Here is a 15153-nt window from a genome sequence, read left to right as displayed (position 1 = left end):
ACAATGTCGCTGACTGTATTCCTTCCTGTGTCCCCCCCAACAGGAGCCTTCCCTCCACCGAAAGGCCAGAAGGAGGCCGTCTCCCGGGCGATGACCCTTGACCCCGTGCGGCTCTGTCTCATCCAATCCCTGGCCTTTGCCTCGGGCTACCTGTGGTACAGCGTCCTCCAGTACTTCTACTGCTGTTTGTTCTGAGTGTGCTGAAGAGGATGGAGTTTAAAAGTGGACCAGACCCTAATGGCACTACATCTGGATCAGTCGATGGCTTGCCCGCCCCGGCGCCATCTCTCCTCCCTATGATGGATGAATGTACATTTAGCAAAAACCGGGAAAAACTGAGAGAAAAAATGACCATGTAGGAGGCTATTTTCCCCCCTGGATACATGAATACCTACACACACAGACAGACGGACAGACATACACACACACAATTGACTGAAGCCCATACTTCTGAACATGAATCATTTACACAAACTTACTACTTGGATATAAACGCCCCAATCTAGTTGGTCTCTCCAATGGAGCCTCATTCTCAAATCAAGAATGGGGCTCAGGACTGAAACTGGGGGTGTTTTCAAGTAGACTCTCTTCCTGGTCTTTAGGTGTAGTTTTACAGTGTGCGAGTATGCATTGTGTCTGCCATTGTACCCACCCCCACCCTCGGGTGAACCAACACCCACCCTCGGGTGAACCAACCCCCAGTTGGACCTCGCTTCAGGCCTGCTGATTCTGCAGTTGACCCACCCTACAGAGAGGGGGGGCTGTGGTATGTACCATCAGAGACTACCATGCCAACCCCTCTCCTCTAGCCTTCATTGCACTAAAAAGATCCCTACTACCCCCCTCTTCTACTCCAGGAAATATTCCTGAATGGTAGCTGTTAATGTTTGTTTATTTTAAATTGCCCCTCCCCTTAACAACGGCCATTGCATTTGTTGTGGTCGTCGTCGCTCTCTATCTATGTTGAAGTCATGGAGACTTTTACTCTGTCTGTCTTCGACAGTATTCTGAACTGACTGACTGCAGGGGAATCTTCTTGTTTACACTAGCGGCCCTCCGTCTGGGCCTAAAGGGACGCTGGCGACGATGTCAGGCTCCGGTTAGGACTGTTTCCACAACATGTGGTTGGGGGTACCTGGTTCTGGAACCAAGGGGGGGAGGAGGACACAGAGGAGGAGGAACAGTGCCCATACGCTGATGACAGAACACTGATGGCACATTGGGACAGCACTCTGATCCGATCCACCCTGAAAACAAACTCCCCTCACACCCTCTCCACCCCCTGTCCTCACTCGTACACACACAGAGCAGAGTGGATCTCTGTCCACATAGGAACGTCTCAGCGAGCCAAACTGAAAAAGGAGGACGAAGCTGAATTTACCCCCATTGGACTCCATACTGTAGTTTTACAAATATCTAAGTAATGGGGTGGGGAATGACATAATAAAAATATAATTTTTTATAGATGTGGCTACCCTAATGCTCTGCATTCTAAATTTGAGATTTTGGCTTACACACTCATAGGTGTCGTTACTGTAAATTTACAGCATAACCCCCCCCCCCCCCCCCCTTATATATATATAATTGATGTCGTGCTGCTCCACGATAACGGAGTTTCGACAGCAAATCACTATTAGTGGTCAGATTTTATTTCAATTTTAAATGACTTGAACTGTTGTCCTTACGTCATGGGTATGTTTATTCTTGTACATAACGAAGCTGAGGAAGAAATTCAATGTTGTGAGGGACTGCAACCGATGTTAATTCTCTCTTGGTCTGTACTATTTCTGATTTGTTTTTAATTTTGAAATATCATAAATGTTTAAAGAACAAGAAAAAAATGAGGAAGAGAAACCTAACGGCTTTTGAGACAAGTCACTTCCCTGTTCCTTGACCTTTGGTTTGACCTCTGACCTGGATGTTATTCATTCACGCTTCATGAATCCAGAGGGCTCGGCCAGGCTCTCATCTCCTACACTGCTCATTGATACACATATGGCCCTGTTGGAATACTTCTGAAATGCATCCTTTCCTTTCTATCTTTCTTAACATAATCACAGCTCTGAAGTGGTTGGATTGGTGGAAGTAATGGGACAGGAACTTAGGCCCCTCCCCCCTAGGCACTGGATGATTCCCACTTGGAGATGTTAAAAGGACTTGATTGATGTGTGCAGTATATGGCAAATCTCCCACCTAGCCTATTAAAGATATTGCCAATTTACTGATCTCTATCCAGTCCTTTTAGATCTTAGGGGTACCAAGAAGCTGTCTATTGGTAGGGCATTATGTTTTGATTTGAAACTAGACCATCCAGGAAGAAATCACTCTTCACATTGGAGGGGAATTCAGACACGGCCCAGCAATTATGCACCAATTCTCTCCCAAAAGTTGTTTTAATAATACCATGGGGCGGGTTTTCTATCAAAAAATCTATATAAACACACCTAAGAGGTATTATGCTTTAGATGAACAGCTACAATCATGATGTCTAAGGAATGCAAACGGAATGCATTTTAGTCATGACTTACCTCTTAAACTGTGGATAATACTGTCCAGTAACAGGCTGTGTATGAAAGGCAGAAGGCTGGCTGGTTCGGGAGATCAGGAGTCAATTTGAGGATTGGGACGTACATTTTTAGCGGTCATCTTTGTGCCGGTCCCGTGAGATTGCTTTTCAATGTGAGAGAGTGACACAAAATAAGGCTTCATCTTTTTTTCTTCTTTTTTTTAACTGTCTCCAAAGAAAGGCAGGGGAAAATCATATTTTCTAGATATGGTTTTAGGAAAGAAAAACAATGACAACGTTAAGAATTTTAACAAACGATAGTAGAAACTCTGTAATTTTCCATTTTGTACTCCTCCCTTTCTTCCTAGCTACACAGCCATTTTACAACACAAAGAACTTGTGCTGGAATAAAAGTGATGGTCATAAAGATCCTGATAGCTTGTCTGTTTTTTCCTCTGCCTCATATTCTCTCTGTCTCATATTCTCTCTGCCTCATATTTTCTCTGCCTCATATTCTCTCTGCCTCATTCGCTCTGCCTCATATTCTCTCTGCCTCATATTCTCTCTGCCTCATATTCTCTCTGCCTCATTCTCTTTGCCTCATTCTCTCTGCCTCATTCTCTCTGCCTCATACTCAGTATTTGATGTTGGTTTTTGAAGTGTCTGACGCACCCCTTTTCAGATGGCACACTAACTTCTGGAGTTTTATGTAAATAAATAAAAATATATATTTATATACATTTTATTAGGAGCCATTATCTCACTAATATACTGAGAATGTGTAGAGAGGGTGAATTACAGTATATCACACATTCTATGAGAGTGACATACTTGTGAGCTATTGAGACCTGATTGAACTTAGACTGCGGTGCATAAGGCATTTTTAATGAAGGCCCACTCCTTAATTTGAAGAAGAAAAAAAACAATTGCAGCTCAGCCATGTCTCAAGGTGAGGAAAGAACTAAAAAATAACACAACAGGAGAGCGTAACATTTGTGAATCAAACTCTTTCACAATGTATTTGTATTTTTTTCTATGTCTTGGAGTGGTATGAGTAAGCAAACCCCTGTCTCCCACACCTAAACCCAGCACAATAAATAGTGATTTATGGTGCTCTGATTGCATCTGTCAGGTTTATTGTCAGGCTTATTTCCTCATTTTCTATTGATATAGGCACTGATAGTGATGCCGTTGCCGCAGGGCGGTCTCCAGGTAACTAAAGCCTGTCCTTGCTTTTGGTCTCTGCTCTTTGTTTAACCGTGGCACCTGTCATTTGGCCACAGGGACCCAACGGTTTACATTACAGATCCTCTTTCAGCTCTGAAACGGGTCGTCCTTAGGAAGAAAACCCTTCAAACCGAGGAGGCACAACTACATTTGTTCATAGATTTTCATTTCCCATTCCAAAACATTTTGCTATGCTGTGCCATTCTGAACACAGCCCATATTAGAGGAAGTGAGTGAATGCCACCACCTTTCTTCCTGGTGTGTATTCACATTATAGAACAATGCAGATAGTGTCAGCTTTATTAATTACAATTTTATGTCCAATTCTGCATGACAGAATATCGTGCCTGTTCTACAAAATACATCTCTATCTGAAAATGTCACGTTTCGCACCCTTCTGAACAGACACTTGCTCTATCTACACAGAGTATCTGTCACTGTAGACTTTTCTTTATCCTTCTAGGCTTATCATTTGGCACAGGACTGAATTACTAAGATTGTTGCATTTATTTGTTGCCAGGTAGGCATAAACCACTATGGGGCGAGGTCATGAATGAGAGGCCTTGTGGTCACTTGTTAAACTAAGCCGCCTGACTGGCAGATGTAGTAAAATGTTACATCATGTATAGGATGATAAGCGAGGAACTAGAGCAAGGGCGGCCTGGCTTGTCATCGCCATAGCAGCTGGAGTGATGGGGGAAGGGAGGAGGAGGGGGGCCGGGTCTCTGCGAGAGCCACATGGCTGCAGGCAGCCAATGGGTAGCCAGGGCCTAGGCACTGGGAAGTGAGCTGGAAAATGGGATTAAAGATGCACAGGAGAGACTATAAGGACCCTGCTGACCTGCAAAACGACTAATCTGGGATTCACACCAGAGCGTCATCTCCGTACCAAACGACTGAGGGAGGACCAAAGTCAGACCAGGGATCTCCTTTCTTCACAACATGTCAGAGCTGCGCATTTTCATGGCCAGCGTAAGCCAGAGACTACAGAATTAATATTAATAATCTACATTTACAACAACCCCATACATATTCATCTCTGAAGGCCTAGTAATTTTCTGTTTTACACATGTGAAAGGTGTAGGATGAAGTTGCCGCTAGACCAGGGATGGGCAACTGGCAGCCGGCCGCCCTTGTGTATATGTATATATATGATGTGGGTACGCAGAACCATGAGCCACTGTGGTCCCTCGTGATGAATAATGTTTTTTTTTGTGGCCCCCTCCCTCATCAAAGTTGCCGATCCCCGCCCTAGATGCTGATCTAGGTTCAGTTTTGCATTTCCCCCACTGATGGTTAGGATTAGGGGAGAGGAAGCTTATCCTAGATCTGTCCCTTGAGGGAAACTTCACCCCGGAGCCAATGTGAACACATCAGTGTAGAAACAAACACGTACCGGTATGTTCTTGACTGCACACAGACTACACCATGCCCAGCCGCAGGTAAGCTAGGCTATAGCATCGCTCCCAGAATGCCTGCAGTGACAGTTACACTAAATGCATCACAAGCATAGCTCCACAGGGTACCATGTCTTCATGCTCGGCTGCTCTGGTCTGGTTGATAAATGTTGTGGTTCGTGGCTGCTCCCCTTGAGTCAGCAAACACTAAAAGTTGGCAAAGTGACAGGGGAAGGCCAGGGTGATCTGCGGGGGGGAGGGGGGGGGGGGGCAGGGTGATCTGCGGGGGGGAGGGGGGGGGGGCAGGGTGATCTGCGGGGAGGAGGCCAGGGTGATCTGCGGGGGGAAGGCCAGGGTGATCTGCGGGGGGAAGGCCAGGGTGATCTGCGGGGGGAAGGCCAGGGTGATCTGCGGGGGGGGCCAGGGTGATCTGCGGGGAGGAGGACAGGGTGATCTGCGGGGGGAAAGGCCAGGGTGATCTGCGGGGGGAAGGCCAGGATGACCTACGATGGAGGACAGTCTGAGGGGAAGCAGGCAGATGAATGTCACAGTACAGCAACATGGCTGCAGCCACCAGCTCCGCCACCTTCCATGCCCAGTGACACCAAAGACCCACCAACTCCTCGGATAGGGGCATGTCCGGTACACACACACACGCAGATACATAAACACACATACGCAGTACACAAGCATATACACATTGACACACACGGTATATAAAAAGACCAAAGGATATAGACATGAAAACTGACTGACACCCCTGTTGTGATCGTGTGCCATTCAAACGTGTTCCACTGTCTCTCCCTCCTAGCTCTTGGCCCTCAGAGAGATGGGTAACACCTAGCGTGGCCCCCCAAGGGGCCCTAGTCGCCCCCGGCAGTCTTTGTTGTTTTGGTTGTCAGCCTCACATTAAGCACCCCAACTTTCCTGACTTGCTTACAGAAAGAGGGATGCTGGTACCATAACAGCCCCTCTGTAGGAAATGACCTTTGTGGTGACAGACAGACTCTTTTACATTGCACCGTGAGCCCTGCCATGTCCTCCTGACGTGTGTGTGTGTACGACGCAGTGTGACGGCAGGAGAGAGAGACGAGTGACACGGGGGTAATTCAAAGTGCCTGTCACCACGGTATGCCCCTAGAGGGACTCTGCAGGTGGCCTTGTTAATTACATGACACCGCTGCTGAGGATTGATACCGTGTTTGCTGGATCTTGATTCCCGATAGCCTCCCCTGTGTGCATGAGAGGGCGCCATGGAAACAGCCCTAGTGGCAATGACCTTTTTGGGGCAATTAATAAGTGCACAGGTATAATTGGAATTAGATATTGTTGTAGCAAACTAGCCTGTCTACATGGGCCCCTGTCTTTCACAGAGTGCATCACAACAGGGAAGATGCTTGGTGATATGATGACAACGATGAGATCATTTCACACTAACAAGTTCAGGGTCATGCTCATTAGGCACTAAACAGAAGAAAGTGGACTGAAACGGAAGGAATACCTGCACGTGTCCAATGAGAAATGCAAATTTTTTGTTTTCTGTTGTAAAATGTTTTGCGATGGTGTTGCATGAATGAATATGACCCAGGTAAAGGGGTATTGATATCCCCGGATGGAGTGTGAGGTCTCTGTTTCGAGTTTCAACGTACCTCACAGTAATCAATACGCTCTGCAGATTTCATGGGTGCCTATCATCTAGCCTAGCTGGCCCACTCAACCTTAGAACAATCGCCAAACAACCGCCCTGTCAATGGAGGCAGTAAATCAATGAGCAGTGTTGTGTTGTAGGGTATCACTTTCTCTGTGATGAGGGTAGATCAGTTGATCACAAAATGTGGCACTTGCTATGTGATGTCAACTGCTAACAATGTCTAACAGTGATTTATGATGCAGACTGATAATCATATTCATCATTGCTCTGGGACTGTGGGACAGACAGAGAACTCAGCCTGGCTGCCACATGTTCTCACAATGACAAGCTAAGCAGCAGAAAATGATTATAAAGTCAATGAGGCATATGTAAAAAAAACTTTTTTTTAAAACACCCAAGAGTGCTCAGGGCTGTCTGTATCTTGATATCCACTAGAATCTGAGCGGAATTGTAGAGTTCACGAAAATAATGTTTTTTTATTTACACTGGATATTCTATTCTCTTTTATTATATTTTGTTTTATTATATTCTAACTGGCATAGATGGACCTAATGTACTTTGATAAGTTGTCAGATAGATGTGTGGAAGTACTAGACAATCACTCGAAGCTATTCTATTCTAACTTGCATGGACAGTGGCCACCTTCAGTTTTCAGTTTCATGGGGCAGGATAAAAGTAGAGTTAGCTTTTTCTGCCACCTTGTGGTGAGATACACACGTAGTGGCAGGTAGCCTCGCGTTTAAGTGCGGTTGGGCCAGTAACTGAAAGGTCGCTAACTGAAAGGTCACTGATTCGAATCCACGAGCCGACCAGGCGAAAAAATCTGCCATGTGCCCTTGAGCAAGGCACTTACCCCGTAATTTCTCCTGTAAATCGCTCTGGGTAAGCGCGTCTCCTACATGACATGTGGGGTTCTGTGTACTTATTACATTACTACATTTTAATTTGGACAAATGCGGTATGCAAATCTATTTCCCACGCAATCGTACTGTCTTTGATAGAACGTTTCCGTCACTGAGGTATCATCAGAACGGTTCCCGTCGGCAAAATAATTATTCCCCTTTAAACAACCGCGCCAAATCTCGCGGGTTTCAGATGCCTAGCAACCAGCAGCTTGTGTCTTCATTACAGCCAATCAGAGTATTCTATATGTAGTAGACGGACCAATCACATTGAAGAATTCAGGCACCAATTTGAAACCACCGCAAGGAATCCCTGCTTCCTTTTCGTCGCTTGTGTTATAGACATAAAACACGTTGTTTTGACGAGTAGTTAGCAAGCAATTTTATCAATACGTTATCGGAGAGATATAGTCAGCATTTACGTTTGCTAACGATATTTTAAGAAAGAAAACGTCCAGAATAGTAGTTATTGCTTTCGATAGATAGCTGCGTTAGCTACCTTGCATTGCATTCTGCATTTAGCTAACTAGTTAACGTTACTAGTATATAACGTTCGCCACGACAAAATGCCATCTCGTGTTGAAGATTATGAGGTGTTGTATACCATAGGGTCAGGGTCTTACGGAAAATGTCAGAAAATACGGAGGAAATCTGATGCCAAGGTAAGTGTTTCCGCCGTTTAGTAAGGCGTTGTTCGACCAACGTTAGCTAGCTATGTTTGCGTTCCATGCTCTCATTGCACCTGTCAAGGTAACCAGAGCCAGTGCGTAACGTCTGCCTCTGGGAGCTGCTATTGAGACGAGACAAAAGGTGTCCCCTAAGTGGACAGACATATTTTATTTTAGAACTTACCTCATTGGACATTAAGCGGGGAACAACACCAGGTCTCCCCACATCAGCAATACTAAAGCATTTGCCATGTTTGCCTACAACTGTGAGGATCTGTGTGGTTTTATGACATGGCTCGTGTTTATACATATGAACCATTTAGCTAAACCAGGATTTGACGTAAAACAAACAGGTAGCTAGCAAGTACCCTACACTATGTATGTTTATCTTTAAAATGTTTCCCAACATCAACAAGCTTTGGCCAATCAATACATGTTTAGTTCTGTTGTCTGGGTTTCGTCATAGATTCTAGTTTGGAAGGAGTTGGACTACGGCACAATGGCTGAGAGCGAGAAGCAGATGCTGGTGTCCGAAGTCAATCTCCTGCGTGAACTGAAGCATCCAAACATTGTGAGATATTATGACCGTATCATTGACCGGACCAACACCACACTGTACATCGTTATGGAGCACTGTGAAGGCGGTGACCTCTCCAGCCTCATCACCAGATGCATCAAAGAAAGGTGTGTGTGTGTGTGTGTTTTGTGCTGACCTTGGTTCCCTTGTCCATCATGTGTCATGTATACACCTCTCTGATGGCCATCCCACTCTGACACCGGGTGGTGAACTGCGACCCTTTGTGAGTTTTGAATTTTTTATTTTATTTAACTAGGCAAGTCGGTTAAAGAACAAATTCTTATTTACAATGATGGCCTAGGAACAGCGGGTTAACTGCCTTGTTCAGGGGCAGAACGACAGATTCTTACCTTGTCAGCTCGGAATTCGACCTAGCAACCTTTCAGTTACTGGCCCAACGCTCTAACCACTAGGCTACCTGCCACCCTGTAGGATGGTTATGGTTGAGTGGCCAGACAGAAGTCACTCTTCAGTAAAAGGCACATGACAGCCTGCTTGGAGTTTGCCATTGGACTCAGACAATGAGAAACAAGATTCTCTGGTCTGATGAAACCAAGATTAAACCCTTTGGCCTGGATGCCAAGTGTCATGTCTGGAGAGAACCTGGCACCATCCCTATGGTAGTGGCAGCATCATGATGTGGGGATTTTTTTCAGCGGCAGGGGATGGGAGGCTAGTCAGGATTGAGGGAAAGATGAACGGAGCGAAGTACAGAGATCCTTGATAACTTGCTCCAGAGCGCTCAGGGCCTCGAACTGGGTCAAAGGTTCACCTTCCAACAGAACAACAACCATAAGCACACAGCCAAGACAATGCAATAATGGCTTCGGGACAAGTCTCCTGAATGTCGTTGAGTGGCCCAGACTTGAACCCCGACAAAGAGCAGTGCAGCAACGCTCTCCATCCAACCTAACAGTGCTTGAAAGGATCTGCAGAGAAGAATGGGAGAAACTCCCCAAATTTCGGCGTGCCAAGCTTGTAGCATCATACCCAAGAAGACTCGTGGCTGTAATCGCTGCCAAAGGTACTTCAACAAAGACTGAGTAAAGGGTCAGAATACTTATGTAAATGTGTTCTTTCATTTATTTATACATTTGCAAAAATGTCAACCTGTTTGCGTTGTCATTATGGGGTATTGTGTAGATTGATGAGGGGGGATAAAAACAATTTCATTTTAAAATAAGGCTGTAACATAACAATGTGGAAGTCAAGGTCTGAATTCTTTCCGAATGCACTGTACACACACATTCATGCTACATACACATCACAACTGCTGCTACCAGACACTTATTATATTGCCCAGTTTATACCCCCCCATACACGTGTGTATTTTGGACTATAAATTGCGTGTTCCTGTATTATACTTATGCTAAAATGTTTATTCTATTGAGCCATTTACTTTATGTTCGCATTTGTATTATTTATTGTTGCATTGTTGAGAAGAAACCTGCAAGAAAGCATTTCGTTAGACATCGTCCATGTGTATCCCTTACATGTGACTAATGAAACTTGTATGTTGTGTTCCTGGTGTCCAGGCGTTACTTGGAGGAGGAATTCATCATGCGAGTCATGGCACAGCTCACTCTTGCCCTGAAGGACTGCCATCGCCGGAGCAATGGTGGGGCCACAGTGCTGCACAGAGATCTTAAGCCCGCCAATATCTTCCTGGATGTCAAGCAGAATGTCAAGCTTGGTGACTTTGGTCTCGCACGTATCCTGAACCATGACACCAGTTTCGCTAAGACTTTCGTCGGGACCCCATACTACATGTCTCCTGTGAGTCCGTAGCAAAGGCAATCATATAATTGTGAATCCTATACTCCAAGTCGCTATTCATGTCATGAACAAGTAGCCCTGTGAACAACGGCCACCGTGGGGGATAACTGCAGTTCGCCATCTGCGCCCTTTCAACAGCCTAGATTTACTGCGGTCTTTGGGAGATGGGTTCTCAATCTCTTCCAATGTTTTGATTATTGCTTGAACATTCGGTGAGATTTCATTTGATTGTGATCTTAGAATACCTATTTTTGATGCAGTAGTTCACTAGAACAGTGCTTCCCAACCCGGGTTACTAGGACGCCTGGGGGTACTTGGCCTATCCACAAGGGGTTGACGAGAAGATTCATGAGATCAGAGGCCTACTGATAAAATTCACATGAGGGGGTACTTCAGGGTTACTCTGGGCAGAGAGAAATTTATTTGATGGTATAGTATCCGAGAAAGGTTGGGAACCACTGAGCTAGAATACTAATGGTCAATGATATAGGTTGTGGCAAAGTTAGCCAAAGGGAATTTTAACTGATTTGAAGTGTTTTTAAGTATTATGCAGTTGATTGGCTACAATGACAAACATTATATTACGCAGGACATTCATACGAGCCTTACAATCCAATTTAGAATCCAAAAGTAGTGTGAAATGCACTCCTAAGCAAAGTGTAAATAGAGGCCTTTTTTGCTGGCGGTCTGTACTCCCCTGTGTTTTCCCCCACGGTGGGGAAATTGTCAATACCGACTCGAACTATGATTTATGGTTTAAAAGTATCGATTTTCTTTTCATTGTGATTTTAGAGAAATACTCAGCTTCTCTAATCAGTTTTTCAATGTGTGGACACTTTTTCATATTTTACAGGAACAAATAAATCGCATGTCCTACAATGAGAAATCAGATATCTGGTCCTTGGGGTGCTTGTTGTATGAACTCTGTGCCTTATCGTGAGTAACCTTGCCTGTCATCTATATTCTTACTCAATATCCCCCAGTCAATGCATTAGATGAGATTAAAGTCTGACGCATGCATTTCTTCCATGTAGGCCTCCTTTCACAGCTTATAACCAAAAAGAGCTGGCAGAGAAGATCCGAGAGGGAAAGTTTAGGAGAATCCCCTACCGGTATTCAGAGGAGCTGAATACACTCCTGTCCAGAATGCTCCATTTAAAGGTTTGGAACATGTTTCACAGCACTGATCTCCATATGAAGTTCAGGGCATCTTGTGAGCAACTCCTCAATCCTTGAGATGATTGTTTGTCTGCATCACCAAGCATGTAATTTTGCTCGATATACGATTTCAACGTCAAGAGATTTGAATCCCTCACTCCCTTGTACTCAAACTGCCAGTTTGCTTTGTCGATTTGACTGTTGTGCCTTGTTGCCAGGACTACCTGAGGCCCTCAGTTGAGTCCATTCTCCAGAGCAGCCTGTTGGCGGACCTGGTCGCCGATGAACTTAGGCGGGCGCAGGCAAGACACCGGAGGAGGTCGGCTGATCCAGAGAAACCAAAGCCTGCAGAGTCTTCAACCACCCCTACTATTGCGGCGCTGAGGCTGAAGGAGCAGGTGCTGCGGCACAGGGAGAAGGCCCTGAAGGAGCGAGAGGAGAGGCTGGAGCGTGAGTCTCATTTGCCCTTATCAGGGTCGGGCTCAATTCTGGTTTTACCTCAGCCAATTCAGGAAGTGAATGTCCATTTCAATTAATGTCCTGAATTGACAATGTATTCAACCCCCAACCCTGGTCCCTATAATGTCCTAGTCACAGTGAGACCCTATAATGTTGGAACGTGCATGTTTTTGGGGTCAGTCTTGTTGAAATGATTGGTTGTAAAGGAGGTCAATGTGTCACTGGCTATGCTACCAAGTATACACAGACTGACTTGTTTGTAACCTGAGGTATGTTTAATTTAAATCTGGTGAATGTGTTCCTCCTACAGAGCGGGAGCAGGAGCTTTGTGTTCGTGAGAGACTATCAAATGAGAAGCTTGCCAGGTAAAACGGTGCTCTCTTGAATCACTTAATTTACTTGAAATGCAGCAAACTGCTGTTTGTCAGACTAAATCCTAAGGCTTTAATCCTCCTCCAAGCTGTGTTAATGCTACTTTTGCTTCCTGCTTTGGTGTTATAATCTCATTGCTTGCTATAAAACTGCAAGCGGGAATAATCCATTTTGACTCCCAACAATGTTTGCTTTTGGTTTTAGAGCGGAGAGTTTGTTGAAGAGCTACAACTTGGTGAAACAGCAGAAGGCCCTGCCACTGCTCTATTCCAATGAAATGGGTATGGGAGTCAAGCGAAGGCCTCTGGACCCCCTGAACATTGAGAAGAACTGAGCATTGCATTGTGTTCACTTCTGTAATTGGGGAAATTTTAGCATTTTACTGTATTTTAGTGTATTTATTAATTTTAACCTTGTGAATGTATATATATATTTTTTTTTTTCACTGCAATAAAACCTGCAACAAACATGGGGTGGGAACCAGGAGGTAAATGAGGGATTCTTGTTTTGCTTTGTAATTGAAGTTCAATATAATATACAGTAGCCATGGGGTAACCATGTTTTTAAATTAAATACAAGGGGGAAGCATATTTGATTGTTAAGTTGTGAATTTTAACATTTCTGGGTAGTCTGAAAAATCCCAGAGGCATTCTACAAAGGAGGGTCTTTATCTGAGCTGTTTTTTGTAGAGTTCAATAAAATTGTATAACTCTTTGCCGTCTTGGCCCCTTAGATGAGGGAGAGGAGAACGTTTCACCTGGAAAGAAGGTCCATTTTGCCGGAGAAAGCAAAGAGAACCAGAGGCCAGATCAGAAGCAGAGTGTGAAGAGCCAGGAGCTTGGGCTGAAGAAGAGGCTGCAGGCAGCCAACATGCGGGCCCAGGCCCTGGGGGAGGTGGAGAGGCTCTATCAACTCAAGAGCTGGCAGATCCTAGGCATCCGCTAGCCCACAGAAAGTCTGCTGCTTAGGGCCTGACTATCAGTGTCATGTGGATGGATGAATATATGGTTGTCTGAGGTGTGACCCAGAAGTAGCAGGTCTCTGCTTTAGTTTTCCTGACTAACATTAGTTTCAGAGCTATTGAAACCTAGCGGTCCATTGGGAAATTATGTAGCTTTAATTTATTTGTATTATGGTGATTGGTTTATACTATGGTGAAATTGCCAAAATATTGGGTGCCAGATATATTTTTAGTGGTGTTTGTGTTTTTTCAACCTTGACATTTAAAATGTGTTGTTGATGCACAGAATTGCACTCAGGTTCTGATTTGTGAATATGTGATTTATAACTACTATGTACATACTGTATGGTGGCATTAAAATATATTTTAAGGGCAATGTTAGTACATTATCTGAAGATGTATAAATAGGTGTACACTCCCGCATACACTTCTGTTCTGGAAATATGTCAATGTTTGGAAATATGATATTGGGATGGTTTGGCAAAAAAACAGGCACTGTTGACCTTCAACAAATGTCTGTTTCAGGCAGGTCCACTTTCTGAATAACTGTCAACTGATTGACCTTTGTCCTTAATGCTTTATTGTTCCTTTGCCCTTGAATGTTCTCCTATTCATTTCAAAGTGGCATCATGTACTTTATTTTGGTTGCATGATGAAGTTCAGTTCTTGGTAAGTTTCTAAACTTCATTTACATGTTTTTGTTTTCTAAACATAAGCAGTTTGCATAGAAGTTTGGCCATGAAAATGATGTGGGAGCATAAGTAGTGAGTATCCTCTTGTGAACCTTAAAGGCAGACGTAATCAATGATTACTGTTGCAGAATGTAGACCTACATTATCTCTTCTAAATGAAAGGTTTCTGTTGCATGTGTTGAGCTCCATTCACACCAAGTAAAGAGTTCATCTGGTGATTGACTAGCTTCACTTGAAACAATGTAAAGGGAAGCACTTGCAGCCTGTTAATGTACTGTACATTTAAAGATTTGTAGTTATTAGTATCTCCCACATGATGTGAATGTCCTTTTCTCTTCAAAGCACCTCCAAAGTGAATCGTGAATGTGATGGCCCAGCCCTAGATGTATTCAAAGTTCAGTTTATTGAAGTAGGACATTTTAACCCTCGAAGATGTTTGAACAGAGGGTGAAAAAATACACCATTTTTATTTATAATGATAGTCTAGTAGGCCAAGTCTTTTCAGTTTGTAATAGTGCTTGACATGCAGTCTAACTTAATGTATTTTGGATTTATACTATTTTGTTACCACACAGAAATAAGACAAGGGGTCCGTGTGGAGATGCTACACACTATCCTAAAAATATGAGTCAGAATTTTGGATGAGTTCGCCGCGCATTTCAAACGATGACGTTGAAACGTTTGCATTACGCAACGTGGCTCCGCCCACGTGAAACGGTTGTAAAAATTGACCAACCAAATTGTACTTTATCTCTTAACAACCAATAGCAAAATACCAGGGCTTTCCTCTAGTTATGTGTGGAAAGT

General features: G+C 44.2%; 2 protein-coding genes across 3 annotated transcripts in view; both read left to right on the top strand.

The window, feature by feature from the left end:
- lpgat1 (lysophosphatidylglycerol acyltransferase 1) overlaps window positions 1-2943 on the top strand; it is an 82642-nt gene extending 79699 nt beyond the window's left edge. For both annotated transcript variants that reach the window (XM_036984801.2, XM_090242592.1), the window contains one exon: window positions 44-2943. In XM_036984801.2, the coding sequence (XP_036840696.1) occupies window positions 44-195 (152 nt within the window). In that variant the 3' untranslated portion in view covers window positions 196-2943. The remainder of the gene's footprint in view (window positions 1-43) is intronic.
- Window positions 2944-7912: 4969 nt separating this feature from the next.
- On the top strand, window positions 7913-14035 carry nek2 (NIMA-related kinase 2). Its single transcript, XM_021611564.3, has 9 exons — window positions 7913-8345; window positions 8818-9035; window positions 10464-10704; window positions 11558-11640; window positions 11739-11865; window positions 12081-12312; window positions 12632-12686; window positions 12898-12974; window positions 13427-14035. The coding sequence occupies exons 1-9, from the start codon at window positions 8250-8252 to the stop codon at window positions 13636-13638; spliced, it is 1341 nt and encodes a 446-aa protein (XP_021467239.1). The 5' UTR covers window positions 7913-8249; the 3' UTR covers window positions 13639-14035.
- The last annotated feature ends 1118 nt before the right edge of the window (window positions 14036-15153 follow it).

This window comes from Oncorhynchus mykiss, chromosome 8 (assembly GCF_057628025.1).
Source record: "Oncorhynchus mykiss isolate SJ-2025 chromosome 8, ASM5762802v1, whole genome shotgun sequence".
Taxonomy (NCBI): domain Eukaryota; kingdom Metazoa; phylum Chordata; class Actinopteri; order Salmoniformes; family Salmonidae; genus Oncorhynchus; species Oncorhynchus mykiss.
This window is presented reverse-complemented; position numbering and strand designations above follow the sequence as displayed.

Bases quoted from the DNA above. Each gene is read 5' to 3' on its own strand.
- nek2 (XM_021611564.3), top strand. From the start codon at position 8,250: ATGCCATCTCGTGTTGAAGATTATGAGGTGTTGTATACCATAGGGTCA. The intron at 8,346-8,817 runs GTAAGTGTTTCC...GTTTCGTCATAG, and splicing joins GGAGGAAATCTGATGCCAAG to ATTCTAGTTTGGAAGGAGTT. The intron at 12,687-12,897 runs GTAAAACGGTGC...TTTTGGTTTTAG, and splicing joins TCAAATGAGAAGCTTGCCAG to AGCGGAGAGTTTGTTGAAGA.